Source organism: Aedes aegypti, chromosome 1, assembly GCF_002204515.2.
Source record: "Aedes aegypti strain LVP_AGWG chromosome 1, AaegL5.0 Primary Assembly, whole genome shotgun sequence".
In the NCBI taxonomy this organism is placed as follows: domain Eukaryota; kingdom Metazoa; phylum Arthropoda; class Insecta; order Diptera; family Culicidae; genus Aedes; species Aedes aegypti.
Window position 1 is genome coordinate 250920456 of NC_035107.1, and position 27823 is coordinate 250948278.

General features: G+C 36.9%; 1 protein-coding gene across 3 annotated transcripts in view; it reads left to right on the forward strand.

Annotated features, from left to right (window-relative positions):
• LOC5563715 (peripheral plasma membrane protein CASK) overlaps positions 1-27823 on the forward strand; it is a 706277-nt gene that overhangs the window by 284876 nt on the left and 393578 nt on the right. For all 3 annotated transcript variants that reach the window (XM_021837537.1, XM_021837535.1, XM_021837536.1), the window contains exon 3: positions 5950-6055. In XM_021837537.1, the coding sequence (XP_021693229.1) occupies positions 5950-6055 (106 nt within the window). The remainder of the gene's footprint in view (positions 1-5949; positions 6056-27823) is intronic.

Genomic DNA, 27823 nt, shown 5'->3' on the forward strand with positions numbered 1-27823 from the left:
TCTACTCGTCGGTCCCGTTCCAAAAATACCCATATTGCATGGGTTTGAAGGTATTTTTGCAAACCGGAAGTCGCCATCTTGGATTCCAAAATGGCGTCAGACATCGATTTCCGTCATCTACTCGTCGGCCCCGTTCCAAAAATACCCATATTGCATGGGTTTGAAGCGCTTTTCACAAACCGGAAGTCGCCATCTTGGATTCCAAAATGGCGTCATACATCGATTTCCGTCATCTACTCGTCGGCCCCGTTCCAAAAATACCCATATTGCATGGGTTCAAAGTGATTTTCACAAACCGGAAGTCGCCATCTTGAATTCCAAAATGGCGTCAGACATCGATTTCCGTCATCTACTCGTCGGCCCCGTTCCAAAAATACCCATATTGCATGGGCTCAAAGTGATTTTCACAAACCGGAAGTCGCCATCTTGGATTCCAAAACGACACCGGACATCGATTTCCGTCATCTACTCGTCGGTCCCGTTCCAAAAATACCCATATTGCATGGGTTTTAAGTGATTTTCACAAACCGGAAGTCGCCATCTTGGATTCCAAAACGACACCGGACATCGATTTCTGTCATCTACTCGTCGGCCCCGTTCCAAAAATACCCATATTGCATGGGTTTTAAGTGATTTTCACAAACCGGAAGTCGCCATCTTGGATTCCAAAACGACACCGGACATCGATTTCCGTCATCTACTCGTCGGTCCCGTTCCAAAAATACCCATATTGCATGGGTTTTAAGTGATTTTCACAAACCGGAAGTCGCCATCTTGGATTCCAAAACGACACCGGACATCGATTTCTGTCATCTACTCGTCGGCCCCGTTCCAAAAATACCCATATTGCATGGGTTTTAAGTGATTTTCACAAACCGGAAGTCGCCATCTTGGATTCCAAAACGACACCGGACATCGATTTCCGTCATCTACTCGTCGGCCCCGTTCCAAAAATACCCATATTGCATGGGTTTTAAGTGATTTTCACAAACCGGAAGTCGCCATCTTGGATTCCAAAACGACACCGGACATCGATTTCCGTCATCTACTCGTCGGTCCCGTTCCAAAAATACCCATATTGCATGGGTTTTAAGTGATTTTCACAAACCGGAAGTCGCCATCTTGGATTCCAAAACGACACCGGACATCGATTTCTGTCATCTACTCGTCGGCCCCGTTCCAAAAATACCCATATTGCATGGGTTTTAAGTGATTTTCACAAACCGGAAGTCGCCATCTTGGATTCCAAAACGACACCGGACATCGATTTCCGTCATCTACTCGTCGGTCCCGTTCCAAAAATACCCATATTGCATGGGTTTTAAGTGATTTTCACAAACCGGAAGTCGCCATCTTGGATTCCAAAACGACACCGGACATCGATTTCTGTCATCTACTCGTCGGCCCCGTTCCAAAAATACCCATATTGCATGGGTTTTAAGTGATTTTCACAAACCGGAAGTCGCCATCTTGGATTCCAAAACGACACCGGACATCGATTTCCGTCATCTACTCGTCGGCCCCGTTCCAAAAATACCCATATTGCATGGGTTCAAAGTGATTTTCACAAACCGGAAGTCGCCATCTTGGATTCCAAAACGACACCGGACATCGATTTCCGTCATCTACTCGTCGGCCCCGTTCCAAAAATACCCATATTGCATGGGTTTTAAGTGATTTTCACAAACCGGAAGTCGCCATCTTGGATTCCAAAACGAAAACGGACATCGATTTCCGGCATCTACTCGTCGGTCCCGTTCCAAAAATACCCATATTGCTGGGGTTTGAAGGGATTTCTGTAAACCGGAAGTCGCCATCTTGAATTCCAAAATGACATCGGACATCGATTTCCGTTACCTACTCGTCGGTCCCGTTCCAACAATTCTCCCATATATTCCAATAGAAGCTCCTATAGAAGCATTCGGTTGGTACTCAATGAGCCACACAAAGAGTGTGTGTTCACCATTTTCCATCAACACTTTGTGTCGAAGGATGCATTGCAGCGAGAGCAGAAACACAAAGAGGCGTCAAAGAGGTAAGAACCAGTGAGAAAGTGTAGCTGTCGCACTGCACTCAAATTCATGATCAACACAAAGAGCGCGCTCTTTGTGTTTTTCTGTTTTCACTGAGGAGATGCCAGCCCTGGTCAAATGCAGTGTTGATAGACTCACACTCAAAATCTCAATCAATACGCTCTCCCGTGAGAGCAAACTCATTAGAGATCTGCTTGGCAAATCTCACGCTTGAGATTTTGATGCAAAATCAACTCAATTAACTCAAACCGTAAAAGATGATTCAGTCGCAAAACCCGGCAAAAACTCGTGAAGCCCGAATGTTGTTGTTTACGTTAGAAAGGATTATTATAATTTTACCAGTTTAACAAGAAATTATTGCCGTGTGTGAGTAAACTGTGGAAATACGAGACAATGAGTCAAAAAGGTGATCCAACTCATCCATGATTTTTTGACTGCTGAGTTGCATGATTGACAACTCACGCATGAAAAATCTCAAGCATGAGTTGTGAGAAATTGAGTTTTTCACAACACTGGTCAAATGGAAACAACCTAATGATAGGTATGAATCAGTTAACCCAAATTTGGGTTATCCCACGGAAGAGCCGAATTGCGTCAAAAGAAGTCAAAGTTGGGTTGATTTGCTGCTCCGTGTATAATAAGGTAATCTGACGTTTGTTCATCTTTTTCTTTCCAGCACACGCACGCATATGGATTGTTTTCATACGGAAACAAAAAAATCCCATTTGATCTTGTTTATGGATAGAGAAGGGTGCGAGAGCCTTACAGGGCTCTGCAATGTTTTGATTTTCTATGGGATTTTGACGTTTACTATCCTTGTTGTTTACAAATTTTATGTAAGAGTAAAATCGAGGAAGATTGTGGTGCAGTGACCCATAACAAGAAGTTCCTTTACTCACCACAGTACGCATTTTCCAAAACTCTAAACGTGTTCCATTGATTACTTTGATGAGATACGTATCCACTGGATACGAGTAACTGACACTGAAGAAGACTGCAAGTGGTAATCAAAATACGCGTATCTGTCAAAGATAAGCATTTAGGGCGTTAGCCAGAATGCCATTTTGCTAAATGCAGATGTCGAATGGGTTATCGTTAAGACTAATGCTCCCAATAGGAATAAGCAGTAATGCCTCGAAGCAGAATGTCGTTAGCTTGAACGTTGTCCGGCCGAAAAGTTGATAGCTTAAAAGATCGGAAGGCCAAAAGGGCCAATTGGCTGAAAGAGTTATTAGGTTCAGAAAGAGTAGGCAGTTTCTCCGATAGCTGGTTAAACACTGCACTCGAAGGAAAATCGCACTCTACAAGAACGAAGCTCATGGTCAAAAGTGGAGAAATAGGTACGTCCAGTTAAGGTAGAGCTTGATAGAGATCTGCTTGATATTATTAAATCATTTGTTTACCTATTGAGAGTTCGACTGTATTTTCAATGATTGATGAAATATCGGCAACGCAGTCTTTTTTGTTAAAAACGAGTTTTATTATTTAACCCGACGTTTCGACGCTGGTATGGCGTATCATTTTTCCCCTGAAGAAGACGCCATACCAGCGTCAAAACGTCTGGTTAAATAATAAAACTCGTTTTTAACAAAAAAGACTGCTTTGCCGATATTTCATCAATAATTTGTTTACCTTCTTAAAACTTGTGACATGTATTTCTCGTGAAGTGAAACCACGTGTTGTGACTGCGAATTAAGCTTAGATGTATAATTATGATGATCCATCTCGATCAATGACTCTACTTCACTCTTGACATTGAATGTTAAGGTTGGATTGCAAATTGAAAGCTATTTTCTTTCGGTGTAAACATGATGGGAAGCACAATCCACCACAAAAATATCAGCTGAATCTCATATGTTTGTTCAAGCTAGCTATGAAACCTTCACATTCTGATTATCTTGTCCCCGCGATGTTTCCTGATGAGCGACATGTTGCTCAATTCTTGTTTAAAGTTCTGATGATGATGGGTGCAGCTTTCCCGTTCCTCCACCATCCGCTATATGCTCTCTCAAATGAAGCCCTCTACAGTCAGTATCAACAGCATAAAAGATGATGCATATGGATGAGTAGCTTCATTCCTCCGTTGCTTCATAGTCCGCTTCTGGCTTTTACTTACATATAAAATTGTGAAGCCGCTTCATCAGCATATTGCTTTCCTGATTGTCCCTTCCGTTGCAGAAGCATCTCGGTTGGTGTGGAATTGATTCCGAACCCTCAACAGCGTTGGGGCGATTTAGTACTCAGTCAACTGCCGCTGCCAAGAGGACCCAAATGCTTTTCCGTTGGGAGAAACCGTTTGCGGAGGAAAAATGTGAGATATAGAGCCATGAAAATGGGAAATCTGATCCATCATGACTGTTGACCGCATCCCGATTTGCATCCGCATCAGCCATGCAAAACAGAATTTGCAGCAGTCGGGTGGTTGATTGGAAACAATTTGCTCAAATCAAGGCAAAGAATTTGGAAAAGATGTTGCATGAGCAAGATACCATAATTTCATTTTTCGATTTTGATTGAGTTCGCATGTGATCAACTACGCTGTCGTTTTTTAATGCTGTTAGTAGTTTTTGTAAATAAAGGAACCTAAATTTTCCACTACTATTCAAGGAATTTGTGTAAATATCTTTTTGATCCACAAATATTATAAGTTGATTTTTGCAAGCATTAGATTTATGACATCCCTGAGGTAACTCAGGTAAGTCATATGTGACAATATTCAACATCAGCTCCTACAGGAAGTCTTTGAGACTTGGAATTCTGATAATTAACCTGAAGTGTACAGTTTGACAGATAACTTTGTATTATTCTATTAATGTATGTTGGAAAATAATTTTTTTTTAATTTTACAATCAAGCCTTCTTGCCAAAAACTGTCGAATGCTTTTCCTATGTTTAGAAGAGCAAAACCAGTAGAATAGCCTTCAAATTTGTTGGAACGAATCAAATTTCTTAAGTTTAGACTACGTATTTCATCGTTTGCATGTAAACTTCAAAACTTCAAATCCTTATAACAGCAAACTAGAACTGTTTATCTTCTCGCAACCATTGCAAATCAGTTAACAATTACCAACGGCCACTACATTACAGGCAACCATGTCAGCCAAGTGTCGTTAACTGCGATGGGAATTTCCCAGTCAACAGTGAAACTTTTTCGCTTATCGCATCAACCATGTGTGTGTCACACACGAATGAATGAATTTGTTATCAGACGACGACGACGGTGCCATTTTCGACTCAATTTCACCGCTGATCTCAACCCCATCTATCAGCTTGGTTTCGCCGTGGGCACTGTGACGATGTCGACGCAGTGTGGGTGGGAGATAGATGGATCAGAGGGAATGAGCTTGATGGCTTACTGAGAATATGAACCCCCGCGTGGAATTATGGGCTAGAAATCCAAATTTCGTGACAAAAATTCATTTGTTTTGATCAAATGGATTTCTTATTATTGAGAAAATGTGCCATTCTGATCGACGATCTCAAATTTTAAACACCCTTCTTTGTAAAAAAAAAAATAATTCGACTTATTGTCCTCTCGAAGTTTTGCTCCTTTTTTTTCATTCGATGTTTTGTCCTTAAGCCCAGGTAAATGGCTGAAAACGGTGTCCGTCTCTAAATTTAAATTCTTGGAATTATGTCGTGAAATTTCGATATCTGGCCCATAGTGCGTGGGAAGATGAAGTGCGCTTCTACTCTTGGCTTAACACCACACCAGACAGCGCAATATGCCTATCTGCCAATCCGTCTGTCTGTTTTGCTGGCAAGGATATGTGACGAGGCTTTACTTGCTGCTGGCTGGCTGGTGATACATCTCGATTATTTGCAACGTTCTTTTTTGTCTCTCCAGCGCTCCTCTTATGCTTCAATGGATTATAATGTTGTTCTTTGCCTTTTTTTCTTACTTCTACTCCAAACAGATCTGAAACGGGAAGCAACAATATGTCACATGCTGAAACATCCCCACATCGTCGAGCTGCTCGAAACGTACAGCTCCGAGGGGATGCTCTATATGGTATTCGAATTGTAAGTATACTTCTACTGCATGGCCCTTGTTATGACGACGGAAATGAAATAGTTACCCGCGAGAGAGACATAAAGCGTGCTGCGAAGGATTTGGTCCGGGGGGCAATGCTGGAAGCGCAGCGGAACGATGAACCTGAGCGAAATGACGACAACACACCGTTAAGGGTATGCGATATTTTGAATGATTCCGTCAAATACCGTTCGAAAGAGAAATAACGCAGAATTCCACGGAATCTCATAAGGTCAAGTTTTATTATTCGATTACGTTTAGTTTCTTCTAACTAAAAAAAATCGCAAATTAGCAAATTAAATAAACGTGATTTTGCGAAATATATAGTTAGATTGATGACAACAAAGTTTAAAAATTTGACAGAAAATTTTTAAAATGGTATATTTTTGGACACAGTACCGTTTTGATTCATAATACGGACACTTAGGGCTTCAGTGAAGTATAACGCATCAGAAAGCATAAACAATAAATAATCCAGTTTGATTCCTCCGCGTTATCAAGCCTTATTTTTCGAATGGTAGTTCTAAATTTTTATTCCGCAATATTAATAATTTTAAATAAATAGAAATGTGCAGAAATTTCATGATTATTGTTCTGGACGCTTTCTTACTTTTACTTCATATTCCGGACATTTTGATTCGTATTCCGGAAAGCTCATGAAAATCATAAATAGAAAAGTCAAATCATCTAATGAAATCGTCAATCCACTGGAGAGACGTCTGAGGCAGTTGGGGATCTTAAATTTGCATAGATATCTGTGAAAAATGCTAATTAAAACGAGCCTCGAAAGTGCAAACCTTTGAAAGGCAAAAATTGAAACAATTTATGTGAAATGTATCGCCTGCAAAGTGAAGTGTCCAGAGTTTGAAGCTGTGCGTAATATGAATCAAAACGGTATGTTATTCCATTTTTTTTCTTCTTGAGATGAAGAAAAATTACCAATGGAAAATTATTATGATAGAACTTAAATAAACTTACTTGTTTTTAATTATGAATCGTGGTTTACGGCTAACCAGCCGAATGGAAGTTTAACAACTACCTAAAAGCTAAACATTACATATAATTTGCAATTGGATTAGATGGACAAATTGATGTGAAGATTTGCGAAAAAGTTACACGTCTTCTCAGTGAGAATCGAACTCACGACGCCCCGATCTCTAGTTGGGGCGCGTTAACATTACGCCATGAGAAGAATCATGAACGCAGAAGTTAACCTGAATTCGATTTCAGCTCAATAATCACGTGGTCCTTTTTCGCAAAGTGCACCTCTTTCGGAAGAATTAGATGCCCATCCAAACACAACGCTTTCTATATATATCCAATGCCTAGCCCGAGAGCGCATTGTTTTTTTTAGGTATAGGAATAGCACACTACACTAGCCAGCAACTGCGCTGGCTGAGGTTCCTATTGTGTGAGCTTCCAATGGGTCGCGACGTTCTCAAACGACCGGTTACGGAACATGATAAATACTTGTTTTCAATTATGAATCGTGGTTTACGGCTAACCAGCCGTGTGGAAGTTTAACAACTACCGAAAAGCTAAACATTACATATAATTTGCAATTGGATTAGATGGACAAATTGATGTGAAGATTTGCGAAAAAGTTACACGTCTTCTCAGTGAGAATTGAACACACGACTTTTCTCGTTCATGAAGTCCTCTCATGGCGTAGTGGTAACGCGCCCCAACTAGAGATCGGGGAGTCGTGAGTTCGATTCTCACTGAGAAGACGTGCAACTTTTTCGCAAATCATCCCATCAATTTGTCCATCTAATCCAATTGCAAATTATATGTAATTTTTAGCTTTTCGGTAGTTGTTAAATAAACGTCTTAAATTTCTAACTTTCATGAATATAAAAAAATGAGTACCGTAAAACGGGGTAACTTTGATAATTTTTTCGAAGAAAACTTCAATATTTATGCATGCTGTTTCAAAGAATTACAATTTATATTTTTAAAACAAGTACTGACATCCTAGCTATCGATTGCACTTGATAGATTGCCAAAAGATTTATTCTGAATGGATACCTAATTTTTCATATAATCGAAAGTCGGTTTTCTGTTTTGGGGTAACTTTGATAATGCAGTATAAATCGAACAAGATTGAATGAATTACGGAACATTTATAGGGCGTTGCATACCTCTAGGCGTTTAACGCTATATGGAAATTTCTGACTTAGATTACAAAAATGGTCCCAGTTTGTAAAAATGGTTTTCGCTAAGAGATTTGAGACCGAATTCATGTTCTACTATAACTAGCCTATCATGGGTAAGTGACGAACTCATTATGACTTTATCAAATAGTGATCGTAGAACAGATTGTTTGTAAGCGTTGCAAAAATGCCAAATTCTTGTTAATTTTTAATATTTGCATAAAAATCCTCAAATGCACTTGATTTCAACGAAAATAGCTTTGACATGAAGTGTCATATTAATACTCTTTACTTTTGCATTCGTTTTTCTTAACTAATTGACAGAAACTTCGTTATTTCGTTCAGTATGTTGGGGGTATCGCACTATCAAAGTTACCCGCATTATCAAAGTTACCCCGTTTTACGGTACGTAATAGAAACGTTTTTTATAAGTCATATGAGAGGGAGATATATTTTATTATTCTCTTTTGAAGCGTTGAAATGGATATATTCAATTATTGACATATATAAATGAGTTTCCTCGCATTAAACGCTATTTTATGAGTTCATATGAACAATTCGTTTCGTCCCGTATACTTGTACAATGTAAGTCGGATCAATCCGTAGCAGCTGTCAAATATTTTTTGTTATGATAATTCAAGTCGTGTAAGAGTACAGATTAGTTCGCAATAAAATCTGCACACTCGCATTGCATGCTATTTTTCATCATATAATATATGTACGTATATCGCCTCCATTTTTGTACGTATTAGGCCTTTTCGCAGCATCTTATACGTGAAACTTTGCACATATAAGCATCGCATGACGCGAAAGGTGATTTCGTTATATGTACATTCTGGTTGTCTGGGATGTTTTGATATTAGTGAATATAAATAATTTCGTTAATCTCTAAATACCATGGAACTTGCCGCATTGCCGTAAGTCTACCATTGAAGTAGTTTTAAAGTGGAAATAGGCACTTTTTAAGTTAAACTAATGCAAAAACTATGATAAAGTAATCAAAAAATTTATATAGTAATATTAGGGCTTGTAAATAACTGAAAGATTTATTAAAACAATTCGAAAACAGTAAGTTGTGAGTGATTGATGTGTTCTGCAAATCTGTATAACTTCTGAAAGTAAAACAACTTTGCTGAACGAATCACCCACCTACAACATACCGTTTTTTTATTAACTTAAATAATCTTTCGGCTGCCTACTTTTGACTTTGGGCAACCCTGAAAAAATCTTTGGAAAATGACTACAATATAATGTTATTTGTAATACTTACGGTATTAAAATTTCATCCAGTGCGGACTACCAGAAGCTCTAACTTGGGCAATTTTTATGACTTTTATGAAAAACAGTACTACTAACTTTTGCCACTAACCGTTTCAGAAATATATCGGTGAAACAAAACGGTTACTAAATTACACATTCTAGCCGTATAATAAAATTAGAATCAGCGAACAGACCCATAATGAAGTGAAATTATTGAATTCAAGAGTGAACCGGAATAATGAACAGGTTCATTAAATAACAAGATTTAACCTTACACGTCTATTTTATTATAATAAAAATACGTCTAACCGAAGAAGAATCACAAATTATACATGTTCCCTTGTAAGCTGATTTCGTTATTTCACATTATAATCAGTGACATGAACCGGTTCACTAAACGTACGACTAAACTGCCTTCAATTTGTGACAGCAAATTTTACCGGATATCTTTTGAAATAAATTATTTTACCTTTACAAAAGTTTACCAGATGAAATCTTAAATAAACATGTATTATGTTACTGGCTTAAAAGTGAATCGATAAAATTAATCGCTTCAAGAAGTTAAACATTACAATTACCTATGAGGTTAAACTGCCGTCAAATTAAAACACCAAACTTCACCGGTTATTGTATTAAACAAAAATTGAAATTGTTTTACCGATTAAAAAGCGAACCGGTATAATAAAAACCGGTTCAAACAGTTACATATTACAGTTACACGACCAATCTACCATCAAATTATAACAGCCGTTTATCTTCTATATATGATTTTCAAAAAACAAGATTTTGCATAACATTTCACCTTCCATCGAAATAAAATTTTAATCTACAACAGTTGACTTTTGGGCGCTGAAGGGTCAACTTTGAGCATCGTGCACACTTTGTCTAATGTAGTTGTGAAGTGACAAAATTGTTACAAGATCTGTTTTTAGCACAATAGCTAATATATTTTTGAAAATATGCTCACAAAAAAAAACAAGAAAAAATCAAGATCACTTGACCCAGTGACTCACCGGAATAACTCCGGCCACAGGAATATTTCCGAGTTCCTCTGGCCACTTCTAGAACTAGAAATGTGGGCCAGTGAACTGACAAAAAATCATTTGAATCCGTTAAGAATTCGCTTAGAGGTGAGGGTTTGAGTATTTTTGCTTTCACTCAGGCCTATACGGGTTATACAAACCCTGCTAGAATACCTTCACCTGGTCATGAAATACAAAATATCTTGATGGGTTTTTCGAACACATCTTTTTTTTCTAGAAATTTTCCAGCATTTTGTCTAAGTATTACTTCTGTAGTTTTATAATTTTTTTTAAAGTTTCTCAAAAAATTCCCTAGCAATTTTAAAAGGTTTATTCAAGTTTTCACACCAGTTTACACTGCAGCAGTTTTCTTAATAATTCCTTCGATCATTCCTTATTCTGTCTTATATTTTTCGAGAAATTTCTTCAGAAAACCCTGTGGAGTACTATCACGACTTTCGATTGATTTTTGTTCGATTATCTTGGCAAATTATTAGAAAATCTTCTAATACTTCTTCAAGAGTCTAGGAGTTTTTTCAGCGATCCTTGTTCATTAAGGGTGACTTAAAAACTTATTCAAGTTCAGAGGTTAATCTGGGATTTTCTTTAAAAATACCTCATGGATTTATTTAACATTAAAAAAATTATAACATTTCCCTGGAGACATTCCTAGAAGAATTTATAGAAAAAAAAACCTGCAAGACTTACTTGAAAAATCATCTTAAAATTACTGGGAGAATTTTTGTAGAAATCTTAGAAGGAATCTCTAGAACAATTGCTGAAGGTATCTTTAGAGAAAACTAGATTTCTTCTTCTTCTTCAACTAGAGCTCTAGTTGGAAACTTGTATAAATCCTCATAACAATTTCAAAGGAAATCCCTAGAAATTTGTGGATAAGTTATTGATAAAATTTAAGAGGATATTTTGACCGGGAATCTTCAATGTCCCAGGAAAATCGATGGATGAATCACTCGATGATATTTTTAACGGGTTAGGACCTTCTTGAAAAATGTCATACAGAATTGTTTATGGAATTCAGATGATTAATGAAATAATCTTTGGAGAAAATTCATTTCTGTGGTTCTTCTTGGAAAAATCAAGGTTGCATTCTTGAGGTATTCTCCAAGAATTTTAGAAATTCCCTACGAACATTTGTGGATAAATTCCTTGGAAGATATTCACCAAATGAACTCCTTCATACATTTCCGGAGTAAAAACTGAACATTAAGGCAAATACCTGAATAAATTTCTGATGAAATTCCTTCAGAAAACCATGTGAAACCACCTATAGTTATACTTGTCGTAATGTCAAGAGGTATTCTTTAAATAAATGTCTTAGATCTAGAAATGTATGCTCTGATGCTATGAAGAGTGAAACTCTTATATTGTGGCTCTTATTAGGTTTCATTTCGTTTTCTTAGTCACTGTTTGACTTTTTGGCCTCTCTTTTGTTCTTTTAAGGTCTTTTTTTTTCTAGCAAGTGGTCTCTAATTTCCTATTTTTAAGACACTGTAAAGACGAGAAGCTTTCATAGTCTTGTGTTAACTAATGGCTTCAAAAGGGTGTTAGAAGCAAAGGGGTTTCATTGACAAAAACATTCCGTACAAGTCGTATAGGAGTCAAAAGAACAAGCCAGTTTTCTAAGAATTAGTTGAGCGGTAAAATCAACTAAAAACATCGTCTGAATGCATGGAAACAGTAGAATTTCAACTCAACTTAAAACCGACCAAAATGTTGTGTTTGAGCCCCTCAAATATATTAACTTTCAATTTCCAGTCGAGGGTCAAAGAATATTTGCCAACGTTTATCTTACTTACGATTTTAAACGTGGACGCGCCTCTGTTTTTATGGGTTAATTCGTCTTCGTCTCTTGTTTTCTGCCTTAGCAGTTAGGTTGAGCATAAACCATGTGGTAATGCAGATTTTGGAATAAAGACTTCTATCTGTAAATTGAATTCTCGTTTTTCAAAGTCTCATATATTGAGGTATTATTGTAAACTTTTGCAAAGCTTTTAAGAGGTCGTTCATGAATCACATGCTTCAATTTAAGACAGCGCCCTTCTCTCATGTTGCGCATTAAGCTTTTGAAAATGTTTTCCCTCCTCTTGTCTCTTTTTTATATTTATACATATCTGTCGAATATGTCTGGTAGCAATCTCTCAATAGTTCTAACGTCGTTGAGTGACTTTCAACAGGTTTCCTATACATCGAAAGAAGTTATCTGAGGTTCATATTTCAAAGTTGATTTATAGGTTAGGACGCCCCCATGAACATCTTATCTCCTTAAGAACATCTAAGAACCTCTTTAGTATAATTGGGAACCTCTGTAAATCCTTCGGGAGTTCTTGGAAATACTTTGAAACCCTTAGAAAATAAACGAAATACAATTTATTTTCACTAGGTTAACACACTGAACAAGGCAGGCGTTTACAAAATCAGTTGTCCTTACTGAAGCGGTAATAAACAAAATTTGGAAAACGATAGACAAGGGAATTACTCAAGATTTGAATTGTAAGGTAACAGAAAATGTCTTTACGACTCTCCGTAAGCACACAGCAGGACGTGGCATTTTTGAAGAAGTGTTTAAAAGAATGGCTATTACCCGTTAATCATATGATTTAGATGGACTCCTATATTCCACAATGAAATGCAAGGAAAGCTGAAGAAGAGTACATCACGAAATCTATCAAATGCCAGTACGCGAAATTGAACAAGCTGATGACAAAGTCCTATTCCATACAGTGCAAGTTGGCTCAGGAATATCCGGAAGGATTCCCATTATTCCTGACCAAAGATAAGCGAGCGAGACAAGTAGAACAGACTACACAGGAAGAAGCTAGTCAACCTGCGATCCTAGAGCAACCGCATTTCAAATCCGGCGGTAGAACCCATTGAAGATTTTTTAGTTAACCGTTCGACGCCACACCTTTGATATGCCCTATGTCAACTGCAGCGATTGACAGTAGACTTGATGTCCCGGGCCCGATTAATCTGACAAGCCAATCATGCCCTCTGTCACAATAGAAGATGTTGTCTCCATCCATGCCGATGGACTGTTCGACGCTGCAGTTCACAGTTAGAGTTACTGTGCACGTGCTGTAGCCTTATTGTTTGCAAGCGCTCGGGTGCTTTGTACATTGTGAGACCTTTTTTCTGCCCATAAAAACATAACTGTCCCATATTGATTTTCGAGCTAACACCTTTTTACGTCACAATATCCATGTTTTAATGTATATTTTACTATGCACATAAAAATTAACACACTTTGTTCAAAAATGTTGTGGAAAAACATGAAGTTGATGCAGTCCCATATTGAAAAATAAAGGCTTAACGGTTCTCCGACATTACCCGGAAAACCATTACCCGGAATTCAATTTACCGGAAGACCATTTACCGGAAAACCATTTACCGGAATAAACCATTTACCGGAAATCCATTACCCGGAAGGACCATTTACCGGAAAATTATATCTTCATTTATCAACTTTTCTCATTAACGTCCTTTTATCCGTTTTACTATCATTCAGGTCAGTATGTTGACTTAAAAATATTTGAAATGACCACCAACGATAATAGACAGGGGAGGTTCTTCCTTCAAAATACATAAAGTAAGCATCGAAGAGGAGTCTAAGATATCTTCATACTTGATTATGTCAATATGCACCATCTTCATATATTTGCATTTCATAGATGATTCACCCTTCTTTTAAAAATAAGCTGTTCTTTCAACTTATCTTTTCAGCTTGTCATGGCTAAATTGGCTAAATCTGGCTACAACTATTTAACTTTACTTTAACATTGGACCGTCGGTTCTCCATCCAAATGATAATAAATAAGGAATGATTAGAATTTTTAATACGATTGGTTGTGCTACTTTCCACCGAGTGTCAATTCACCGAATGTCGTTTCCACAAACGTCAATCAACCGAATGCAAATTCCCCGTATATCCCTTTTTCTAAAATGACCTATTTCGGGTCATCTGATATTCACCCTTCTTTATTTGGTTGGCGGTTCTTTCGAGCTATACCGATCTTGGCAATTTTGGCAAAATGTGTTTAGTCGAAAATGACCAAAATCTTCTTCTTTTGATTGCTTATTGTTCTTTCTAGTGTAGTACCCTGGAATTAAATTCGGGGTACAGACAAATAGCACAACCCAGCAAATTCAAAGGAAAAGTAAATCTATTGAGGTTCAATATTTCGGAATCCAAAGACGGACGTCACAATGGCGAATAGTGTCCCTACTTTCAATCACCAAGACGCTCTTAGTTTTCGTCTTGATTTTTTTAAGCTTTCCTCAAATCATAAAGCTGAAAAGTTAATTGCACTGCTGTATGTCACTTCCTCGCAAGATAAGTGTTTTTTTTTAATATTTTGATACAATATTGAAATTGTATTCTCAACTGTTTTAACTTAAGGGAATAACAAAACCATCAAAACTCCAAACATTTTTAAATGCTGATGGGAAGAATGCATTTCAACAGAACGCCTATCTTGATGCGTGGGAAATTTCTTGCAGGAAATGCTCAAGAACAGCGTTTTTCTTCGATCGCAGTACGCAGTTGAAAAAAATAGAATGAAGCTCACTGTATAAAATTTCTTGACCATTTGGTCGCCGTTAAGTCAGAGGGGACCAAGTACAAAACTTGAGAAAATTGGATTATTCTCTCATTAGATGCAAAATTACTTTACCTCCGTTACACTTTGATCAGATTTGAAGAATGCTGTAAACTGCGAGAGATATGTAACAAATTTACTCTGGATGATCAATAAAAATCGATAAAAGTGTGCAGTCAGAGAGGACCAAGTGCTTTTTACCATAACAGCGAAAATGATTAGCGCGCTTAGGAATGCGAGGAAATGAAAGACATTTCAGGAGATTTGTCAGATTTTTCGACATCGAATCATTCTTCTACTTATCCATCAATAGAAATTTATAAATATTACATGATTCGATGCATTTGATTTTGATTTTTGACCATTTACCATATTTGGATGGGTGGTCAGAAATTGCAACAAATTCTGTGCAGACAGAGCGGACCAAGTGTTGAAAAGCAATAAAATGATTGATTACTGCATTTTTTGAGTCAATTTCAGAGTCCGATAGAAGTTTACGGTAGTTCTATGGTGTATGTATAGCATGTCCTACGATACGCTTATTGGACCAGCATATTTTGGTCGGTACTCAAGATTTTCACTTGGTCCACTCTGACTGAACGCATATTTGAATATTTCTGATCTTCAACGCCCTGACCCTGCAAAACCTTAATTTTTAAACAGTCGTAATACCACTGATTTTGGTATTTACTATATGGGTTATTTAGGAATTTACGATACTGGTGTCGAAGGGTCTTGATAATCTGTTTATCTTAGAGATATGCACCCAATTTGACCATGCAAGCATTGAATGATTGTTATTTTTCAAGAAATTGTTCAGTCAGAGTGAACCAGCTTACTGAACGGTGGTCTTTGGTTCAGTCAGAGTGGACCAAGTACACATAGTCCATCAAAACAATCGTTCTATTAGAGGTTTGGATTATGATTTTTCATGATTATCACTTCACATTATATTGTTTGAAAGTAACATAAAGACGTGTAAAAATATTGAACCGAAATTTAAACGAGTTCAAAAATTACAGAGCATTAGACTTTAAACCCATTTTTCTCAAAATATCAAAAATGTCACTTGGTCCACTCTGACTTAACGCCGACCATTTCTTGCACAGAAATTTTTACTTTTCTTGAGCGGAACAGCATGCCTAGCTTAAGATGTTCCATTTACTCAAATGCACCCTACCTTATTTGTAAGGCGTTTTTTTATTTAAACTGACCTCGTTAATATTTGACACCAAATATGTATTAGGCTGACACATTAATTTTCATTTATGTCTCCTCCCCCCTTCAGTGCAAAATATTGGAGGGGAGAAAACAAAGATCCATCATTTTTTGAAATCAGTTAGGTATCAATTTTTTTTTTCAAGGCGCAAAAATGAGGGAAAATGGCGATTCAGAGGACGAATGAAAAAAGTTCAACAATTAATGTTAAATAATAAAACTTTAAAAATAACTTATTTTTTTCATTTTAATTTTTTTGTTTGTTCTAATTAAATTGCCAAGGAATTACATGTCCAATCAAATTTTGGTATCGTAATATTCGTTCATAGCTTAAGGTCTACGTTGCGACAAAATTCAGAAAGATTCAGAAAGATCATGCTGAGGTTGGCACAATTTAATACCGTTAGTTCAAAATGATTCATGGTTGGTAAATTTGACGACGTTTCGGAGCTAGAGTTCTTACAAACTTGTCAAACAATGAACGAATGCAGAAATAGCTCTCAGCTATTAACTGTAGAAATGCTCTTTGAACAGCTGAGAAGCAGGTTTTGTCCAAGTTGAGTCGTAACGCCGGCAAGAAGATCAACATATTTTGAAGAAGTGTTTATGGAAACCGACGAAGTCGAGAAAGGCCATAGCTAGCGTGACATAATTTGTGCTGAGCATCATTGAAAGAGAATAAAAATTGTATACAAATGTACTGATAAACGTCGTCTAAAATGGAAGATTTGATATTCCGGGTAATGGTACATTCCGGTAGATGGTGCATTCCGGTAAATGGTTTTTCCGGGTAATGGTACATTCCGGTAAATGGTCTTCCGGTAAATTGCATTCCGGGCAATTGTATTCCGGGTAATGGTATAGAATCGGCTTAACAGTCTCTATATGAACTATCCACCCAAATAACAACTGCTAGATGGGAATTGCTTTCAAGTTTATAATTTTCGCTGATCAATAGAAGCAATATGAGTTATCTGAACGATTGTGTTCAATAAATATGGTATGAAGAAATGTACTAGTAAATTATGAATATTTGTACGAGAAGACAAACTTCAAACTTTGAGTGCCGTTTTCTCAATGCCTACTAAATCCATATGGGACAGTTATGCCTTTATGGGCAGTTTTGGTGCGCCTTATTTTTCGGAACATATGTCTCAATGCGTCTTATGTGCTCCGTCAAATGTTCTACTTGAAATTCAGCGCAATAATTGAAGTGATGATATTTTTTTTTAATGAGGATTGAAATTGTAACTCTCGGATCGCGAATTTTCGACCTTATCATGTATATCATTTAAGCATTTGCCTTCGTTACTAAACAGTAGTTTTACAACTAGAACACCGATAGGGAGCGTTGCACCGAGCAGCGTATGAGACGAGTCTCATTCAGAATTTTCGTGAGCCTCCTGCTAGCGCAGCACACTAGGATTCCGATGCGCTAAGAGACGATCTGGTTGGAGAATAGAAATATTAGTAGTAGAACGCTAATGGCGTAGTTGTCACAAAACTGTTTTCAATTTTTATTACCTTAAATTATGGTTTTTCATTGTTTGTTCTATACCATGATGTTGTTTTGGTTCTTAAAATTAATCTGACACTTTGAGGCCCGGTACTCAAGCTGTCAGTTCGTGGCAAACTAGATGTTGGTAACACGAACAGCAGCGACATTAGCATTCTAAGGCTTATGCTTCTACTGGTTGGAGACTCGTTAGAACATTTATATGCTCCTGAGAAATATGTAACTCTATTCACAGTGCAACAATTGACACACCTCAAAAAAAGGTTGGGATATGCGGTGACTACGAAACCTGAACTACGTAGCAGATGTCATTGAAACAGGACGACGCGTTGTCGTTGTAACGCAGAAGGGCAGATCAAGACGAGACGAGACGTGGATTGTAAAAGAACTTAAGCAGAAACCAGTATTTAACATCAAGGTGGACAAAAGTCATCAAGCTCACGCACAAAACTCTGAAGGACAAACGCTATTTTTCCACAAATCAAAGGACATCCAAAAATTCACAAACCAGAGAAAGAGATGCGAGAAATCATTTCGGCAGACGCATGCAGCATGGAATGGAAAGGCTCAGTACATACATGACGCTCCGTATTTGTTCGTAAATAAAGATCCCACTGTTCAAAACTGTAGAAAATATGTAAGTTATAGATATTGTCCCTTGCGCGTCCTCCAAACAGTCCATGTGGTTTTACGAGCCCGTAAGACAAGACAATTTAGTCAGCGAAACTAGTCTTCAAAAAATCCCACTCCAAGAGCTGCTTAGATAAAAAACCATCAGAGCACGATTTATTCCGCGCGCATTTTTCATTCAAATCCAGGCATGCAATGAATCATGCCACGTGTATGAGAGGATTGAATCCTAGGATTCAATCCTTGATCGATTGTTAGCCGGGTGAATGAATCGAGTAAGCATTGATATTTCATTCCATATCGGTTGACTTTTGTCTGACAGGACACACTTGGAATGTGGCTGAAAGATTTTATCATGCACAGCTGCTTCCAGTGAATGGTATCTGGAAACCAACGACAATTTTAGTTAAAGTTCTGCCCTAATGTAATGACGTTACATGTACTCCTAAACAGAAAGATATGAGTCAGGTGTTATCAGAAGTTAAAGATTGAATTTCCGCATGTCTGAATTCAGCGTAGCTCGGGCGTTCAAATCTTTTTCTAAACAATTTTCTCCTTGAGTGGAAATCAACACAAGTAATGCAAATTTGCAGTGGTATGATACTATAACTGCTCTATTTTTACTTGTTGAATTTAATTGCCCTGCTTACTATTTCGTCTCCCGTTCGATATCCAAGATTTATTTGTCCCAATCCTCTATGAAACTTCAAATATGCCTAACGAAGAGCATTTTCCCTTCATTCGATTGCCTATGAGCAATCAATGAATCAAGAGAATCAATCATGGGATTGAATCCTAGCATAAATCACGCAAGCTGAGATTAGAAAAATTGGGATTCAAAACGATCCCGCGCATTGAGATGATTTCAAAGCATGCTTGTTTAAATCTGGGAGCAAAAGGATGGTCTTAGAAGACTGAGCGAAACAAAATCAAAATTTCGTTTTGTTTTGATAAATTTCGCAAGTTTTTAGATGACCTATCGAGTTTAACAGAATGCATATCGCATACCCTTACACACCATATGGTGAGGGGGTAGGATGGGGGTAAACTTGATGCTCGGGAAACATTCTGAAGTCAGGTTATGAATGCAAAATGGAGTTTGGCTCGAGGTCTGTGACAGGTGATTGCCGGTATGTGGCTCTCCCGAGGGGGGAGGCTGGATAGGAACATACCTTGACGGGTTTGTAAGTGAAATAGTTTTCGCAATGCGCAGAATTCAATTTAAGTTGTGCGGGCATCCGATAGCTAGGGGAAATTGCTTCGGTTTAATGAATTCTGCGAAATGCGAAAAACATTCACCGTAAGTATGTCTCGGAGGAAAATCAGTAATTAAGATACACACGGTGTAAAGACTGCCTGTAATTGTTTTTTCTTGCGAACGCTCTCAATACAACTCGCACTCATATACTACAAATAGAAATAGTTAGGAAATGGTGCAGTGTCAAATTCAATAATTAACTATGATTTGAATTGAACAGAATATCAAAACTTTATATTAAGAACACGCTTTGAATCTTCAAACAAATGAAGCTTCCTTCCTAGTATAACTATGTCCCAATCGAATAGCTTCGATAAAATGGTATACCGTAAAACTGGGTAACTTTGATAATGCGGTTAACTTTGATAGTGCGGTTAACTTTGATAGTGCGTTACCCACCACATACTAAACGAAATATCATAATTTCTGTTAATCGGTTAAGCAAAACGAATGCAAAACTTACGAATAGTAGTATAACACTCCATGTGAGAGCTGTTTTCATTTGAATCGAGAACATTTGAGGCTTTTTATATGGATATTAAAAATTTATGCGATTTTATGGAAATTTCTGACTTAGATTACAAAAATGATCCCAGTTTGTGAAAATGCTATTCGTTAAGAGATATTAGACCATATTGAAGTTCTATGATAACTAGGCTGTCAAAGATAACTGACCAACTATTCAAAACTACATCAAATAGTGATCGTAGAACAGATTGTTTGTAAGCGTTTCGAAAATTCTAAAATCGCATCAATTTTTAATATCCATATAAAAAGCCTCAAATGTTCTCGATTCAAATGAAAACAGCTCTCACATGGAGTGTTATACTAATATTCGTTAGTTTTGCATTCGTTTTGCTTAACCGATTAACAGAAATTATGATATTTCGTTTAGTATGTGGTGGGTAACGCACTATCAAAGTTAACCGCATTATCAAAGTTACCCCGTTTTACGGTACCACAATTCCACAACATGACAACTGTTGCCACTGTTCAAAAATAATAATGAGAAATTTGTTGCATTGCATTCCTGATCTCCAACCGGGTCGCCATTTTTTCTATCAAATGATTCACACACCATAACGAACGAATAATAAGCCAGGTGTAGCTAAATATATGGACTGAATTTTAACTGTACGACAGACGGCGTCTGCCACCTCAGCACCCGTATACGGAGCACGACGAACTTTACGGCTTAATTTATGTTCCTTCACCGCCACGGCATCGTTTTTCTGTACGATTATAGTCCTAGCGGGTTTGATGATGCTGGGAATCTGCGTTAAAATGGGGATGATTATAATTTTCCAGCATTCCAACAAGCGGAGCCACCATCAGGATTATGTCATGACAGCAGATGCTAACAATGTGTCTTAAACTGATTCTGCTGACGGCTGTGGATGTGAATTTTTTTCTTGTTGGCTGTGCCAGCACTCAGGGAGAAAATCTTCTGAAATTTAAGTGGGAATCGAGTTGGGCCTACTCTGGGCCCTGTCGTATATTTTAATTTGGAAAAAAATCCATGTGTTATTTGAAAATTATCACCAGTAGTTAAATTGTTGATGGTAGCTTTTGGCATCGAGAAAGAACACACCATTACAATTTTACATTAATATTCCAAATATTTGCTATGATTTGAGTTATTTTAAATTATCTGTTGACCCATTCTCATCTCCATTGACGGTATTTCAGAAATGATTTTCACGTCTACAAACCAAGGTGAGTTCAAATCAACAAACCCAATTCATGATTCCATTATGCAGAGTTTTTGCGCATGTACGCAGTGTTTATAATTGAACTACAGTCCTAATTAATGGATTTTTCCCATCTAAGCACAAAAATTCCCAGGAAACAACTAATTTCTATCCAGTCCCATCTCGGAAGGCTTTTCCCAAAATCATTCAGTCCAGTGAACCGTTACGCAACACAGAGCAGCAACAACCAAGCAAGTAACGTTCCCCCCTTTTCCAAGAGTTCAAACAAGCTTCCGCAATTTGTTTCCGATTAGGAGAACTTTATTCAAAAGGATACAAAACTACAATGGCGAGCAAGCATACCTACTTTGTATTGTGTATCATGCTCGTTCTCCCAGATGGCCGCCCGGAGTTCACCTGGAGCATGGAAATTGAACAAACAATTATGCTCAACTTCCTTTACTGCTAGGACAAGCACGATGACGACGGTAAAACCGAATGTATTGTCCCACAGCATGACGACCTCTTCTCGGTATCTTGCTTCAAAGCTCTGTCCCACTACTACTGGCTGGCCGTTGACAAGACAAGTTGATCCCCGTTTTCTTTTGCTTTGAATTGCCTACGGTCACCGAAAAGATATGTTTCTTTTGCTGCAGCATTGCGTTAGTTGGAGTGGTTATATGAAATCTTCAGAGAGCGAGTACCAACAATAGCGCCAGGTTCTAGTTTAATTGTATTTAATTTAAATCGTGTTGTTTTAATAACATTAAGCCTCACTTTGGACGATGTGAGGCTGGAGTGGTCCAAAATTTAGTAGATGCTTTACACAGAGAATGCAATTTTTTTCCTAGCTTTCGTGGAAACTTCTTCACGATGAGGTAAGATAAACTCAACACGTCTTTTAGCGTAGTTATACTAGCTGTTAAGCTATAATTCAATTATTAGGTGCAAATTCTTTACATTAATCAAAGGGACTTACATTGTAGTGTTGGATAGGTTAACAATTCGTGGTTAAATTTAGCAAGAGTTCATAAATAATTTTGCAAAGCTCAATTCTGGTTGATTATTCTAATTCTACCACGTCACTCTAGTCGAAGATGATAGTTTGTACTACTTCAAGCACAGGGTTGATCTGAGCCGTTATCGTCCCGAGAGGTGACCGGTCCGCCATCTGTCGCCTCAACACTAGTTAACCTCTCTACTAGCAGCATCATGTTTTCGCCACAAAAATATATTTAAATTGCAATAACTTTTTGGTTTCTTATATTTTTTTACCACTGTTTCACAAGTTCTCAAAAAACTCTTCTACATTTAGAATCTACGTCAATTCAAATAATTGGTCTTCTGGATCCGAAGATATTCCGAAATTCCTTGGGGGACCGACGCGTAGCAATTAAACCTTCTCGAACGAATGTCCATTCGACGAAATGTCCGTTTGACCAAATGTACTTTCGACCAAACGTCATTCGACTAAATGTCATTCGATTAAATGTCATAGATTCCAAAATAAGTGTTCTAAAGCCATTCGACCATTTGGTCGAAAAGGTTTAGTTGCAACAGAAAGCATATGATATTTGGTCGAACCGACATTTCGTGGACAGGATAGTGGTCGAATCTTAATCGTATGGAAACAGAGTTTTACGTTTAGTCTGACTATAGTCGAGAGTAGCATTTTGTCGCTAATACAAGAGAGATAGAATAATTGAAAAAGTATCAGCCATTTTACTAACAATCTCTGTACGATTAGCAAAATTTTGTTATTCAATTTGATGGACGCTCTCTCAACATATTGATCAACCTCTTGCGTTTTTAATGTTTCATGCTGCTTTTTCGTTCAGGCATGTTCTGCAATTCGAGATAAGTTGATCTTAAATGGAAGCAAACCATTTTTTGTCTCCTCAGTAAGCTCGTCTTCCTTTACCCGATACATAGAATCAGCACAATTTTCATTTTTAGTATTTCAAAGCTTCTACTGCAATCTATGTTATTCATCCGAGGTCACCAAAGCCATATATTTGCTTAAATAAGCGGAGTTACCGACACCTAACATTCACTTCGCCATAAATGTTTTCCTTAAAGCAATTTTTTCCTGCCGTTATAATTATGATTTCCACATTCAAAAATCTTACCCACTTCCGTAAGCTGCAAGACCCGGAATTCAAAGAAAGATCCCAAGCACTCCCCAATGAACCACGTATCGTATATGAATGTGCATCTAGAATCACATATCCGTGCGTCAAAAATCAGAATTGCACAAGATGTTAAATTAAGCGTTATCAATGTCATCCCAAATTGTATATAAATCCTCACTACGATTCATAAACGACAATCTGTGTTGACAACAAAGCATGTCATAAATAGTGCAACATAGAATCGTGTTCAGTTGTATAAACTGACAGATCATATATCAATCTAGAAAGCATCATATGAAATCGCAATAATTTAGCAAAAATTGCCGCCCAAACTTGATACCGTTTTGATTCATATTACGGACACTCAAGGCATCAATGAACTATAACCAATCAGGAAGCATATAAAATAAATCAATCTGTATGATTCCTCGGTGCTATCGAGCCTTCAAAACACTTAAATTTCGAATGGTGGGCAAATATTTTGATTCCACTGATTTTTAAAAAATATAAATGTGTGAACTTTTCATAATTCTTATTCCGGACGCTTCCTTACTTTTGCCTCATATTTCGGACACTTTGATTTGAATTCCGGACAGCTCATGGATATCGTAAAAAAAAAGTCAAACCATTATTTGATTGACAAACCACTAAAGGGGCGTCTTAGGCAGTTGTGTATTATAAATTTTCATAGATATCTGTGGAAAAAAAGATTAAAACTAGCTTCGAAAGTGTGAACTTTAGAATGGCAAAAATTGAAACATTTCGTGTGAAATGTTTCCCATACAAAGTAAAGTTTCCGGAATAAGAAGCTGTCTGTAATATGAATCAAAACGGTATCTGCTAACGATTGGCCTCAAAGAACAACAAAGCAAGTGTCGCTGTACATGAAACATGCATTGATATTGGCAAATAATCACTCTTCTGTTATGTAATCCTTAGTGGTACAGTGGTACAGTGTTTGATTCCTTATCCAAAGGTCTTGTGTTCGAGGCTTGCTAAAAACTTTTTTTTTTATTTTCATCCAAATTTTGTGGCATCGTATTTCTGGTCGCAGAAAGTACGAAAAAGTCGTGCCAAGTACGCATATATACTCCACTTTGGTAGGTATATAGCCTTTTCATGCATTCTACACGATTGAATTGATTCTTATAGAATGATGTATAACAAAAGTTATACCAACCAAAATGTTGACTGGGTCTCTCCGAATTTTTCCATCAGATGAAGATCAGCAGTTCATTTCAAAGAACGATGACATTTCAAATGAATAATAAATAATGCAAGCATTATGTTCACAACGTTGAGTGATAAAATGAAAACTTGAACATTTTTTCAAAGAATGATGATATTTGCAAAGAATAATAAATTCATTGAAGCTAAATATTTCATTCAATGTAAAACAAACAGCTATTTCCGAAAATTTTCATTTAATCAAAAGTTGTATGAAATTTGAGAATAAGACTACATACAATGTCCCATTTTTTATTCAACAACATGTAATGATTCAGATTACTTAAAATAATACATTATCTCACCAACTTTGCAAAACTTAGAAAACAATAATTAATTTCACCGAGTGATAATAAACCATTTAAAAAAAAACTTTCAACCAAATTTCCGTTCAACTAAATGTCATTCCAGCAAAAAAAAAGTTTCAAAACAATTCGACCAAATGTCCATTCGACCAAATGCCCTTTCGACTAAATGTCATTCGAAGAAATGTCCTAAAGCCGATTTTTGAAGTATTCGCGGAGGAATGCCTGGAGAAAATCCTGAAACAATATTTCGAAGAATGCTTGTACAAATTGTTGAAGGTATCTCATGATTGTCACAGAGAGTGATGAATGAGAAATATTCCAAATTTTCTCATAAGTCATTTCCTGTCTGTATGTTTTTTTTCTGGTGAAATCCCTAAAATTATTTTTGGATGAATTCTAAGAAGAATTTCTTGAAGTATATACTGAGAAACGTTTAGGATAATTCGTTAAGAAACTTGAAGAAATTTCTAGAGGGACTCCGGAAATGTTTATTCTGGACTTTCCTGGACTTGTTTCAGATTTTGTTTTGTCTAATGTTTTTTATACTATGTTTTCCTTAAAAAGTCGTCCAGAATTATTGTGTGGGCTTCGTGGCCGTGCGGTTAGAGTTACCAAGCAGTTAGCCACATCGAGTCAAAGAGTGTGGGTTCGATTCCCGCTTCAAACAGGAAAACGTTTCATCGAGAATATATTTCGACTGTGCCACTGGGCGTTCCATGCTTGAGCCTTTGTCTAGACAACACTAGTGTGGTGCTTCCTTCAAAATGCAAACTGTCCACTGAAAGCATCAACGTGACGGTGTCTTTTTTTGATTATTTCAAAGGATCATCTCATTAGAGGATTGATCTCTGATTCTTTTGAATTTCTAAATAAAAAACCTAAAACTTCTTGTTTCAAGTTATCCAGAAATTTCCATAGATATTTCAGTGGAAACTTTTTAGGACTTTTTCCTAAAAAATTATGATTTCTTATTCCAAAAATTATGATGAAAAATTTTCTTGGAGTTGCGTCAGAAATTCCTCAGGATTTTTTTCACATTTTTTTTTCCTAATTCACGTCATAAATGTCTCTAGAAATTTTATCAGAATCATTCATCATCATGTTTTGAGAATAAAAAAAATTGTTTCAATTTCTCAAGAATTTCTATAAGAATCTAACTTAAATCTATATAGAATTTCTCAAGATTTTCTGGCGCATTTTATGTGAGAATATGTAATTGCTATGGGCAGAAATTTGTGATAACCTTTTGCGATTATTTCTTAATATAAACTTTTATTCAGTTTTAATTGCTGTTCTATTGATTCATTGCTTGAATGATACGTATGAAGCATCCCTAGAAATAATCTCCTCATATTTAATATCTAGAGATACCTAATACGATGCAAAAACTCCAAAAACTTAGTGAAAAATTTGTGTCGTAACCAGGGAAAGTCTGAAAACCTCATGAAGTCTCCTATTATTTGCGACAAAGCAAGGTGCAGGAGGCAACCTGTTCTTGTGCGAGACAAAGCAAAGCACAATGTCTACTGTTTTAATCTCTTCCTGCCAGCACAAACATTCACGTTAGCACAATTTCAAAAATGTACGCATTGTAAACGGCTAAGCTTAATAAATGTTTTGCAAAAAGTCTAATTTTGGATCTTAATGTATTTGGTGATTTGACAGCCACGTGTAAGTAACATGAGTCCAAGTGGAATTTTTGACGCATGTACGATACGCAAAAAAGGGGGAATGAGACAATTCGATACCACGCAGTCCATCGCACAGTGTGAGTCAGCGCTGCCAAGGTGCAGTGCAGAAAAATTACTCCTGCACGACTCTTTCGAATTGAAGGTGCTGTCTCGCAGCAGCGCGTGCAGCACTAAAAGAGATTAGAGTAGCACCTTGTCCATGGGTGTAACTTTTGCTATTATTTGGAGATAACTCAACCAGTTTGCATTATATTTTTGGAAATGCTTCAGAACAAAATAACGGTCGAGAACACTGTCCACGGTCTTTCGGTTGATTGCCATTAAATCAAACGGTTTGGCAGTCATTGGTCTAATTGAAGGAATTTTGTTCATACATAATTTATACATAGTATGCAACTAGGTACGACTTTCTACTTCTTGGAAAATTCGATATATTTTACCTCCTTACTAACAGCGTAAAAATCATTTCAGTGACAAGTTTGTGTTATCATTTTCCAATAAAAATTAGTAGAGTAACAATTGAATATTGACATATTTAGTAATTGAGGGAGTTAGAAGCAAAGGGTTGTTAGTGACATAAACCTAATTTTGAGAAAATTGACTTTGAAGCTTTCAACCATTTTTTGCATTCCTTACAAAATATATGGGTGGCAAAAAACAAGCCCTTTTTCAACGATTCATTATGTTACATTTCTGTTTGACGGAAAAATCACCTAAAAATATCGTTGGAATGCTTAAGAACAGTAGATTTTATCAATATACTTAACAAAAACCGATGAATATGCCACTCACGCCCCTTTGCGTTTAGGTCTCTCAATTTCGATATTTTTACGTCATTCTCCTCTGATTAACTTACTGTTTTCAAAATCTGGTATGGAAGAACGAAAAACAATGATTTTGTGTGCGCTAATTTACCTTTTTTCGCAATTTACAATTGCTTATTTACAGTAAAAACAATGCCAGCTTTCATTTTCTAGTTACTAAGTTAAACAATGTCAGTTGCGATTTTAGACTTTTAATTGATTTTTTTATATTG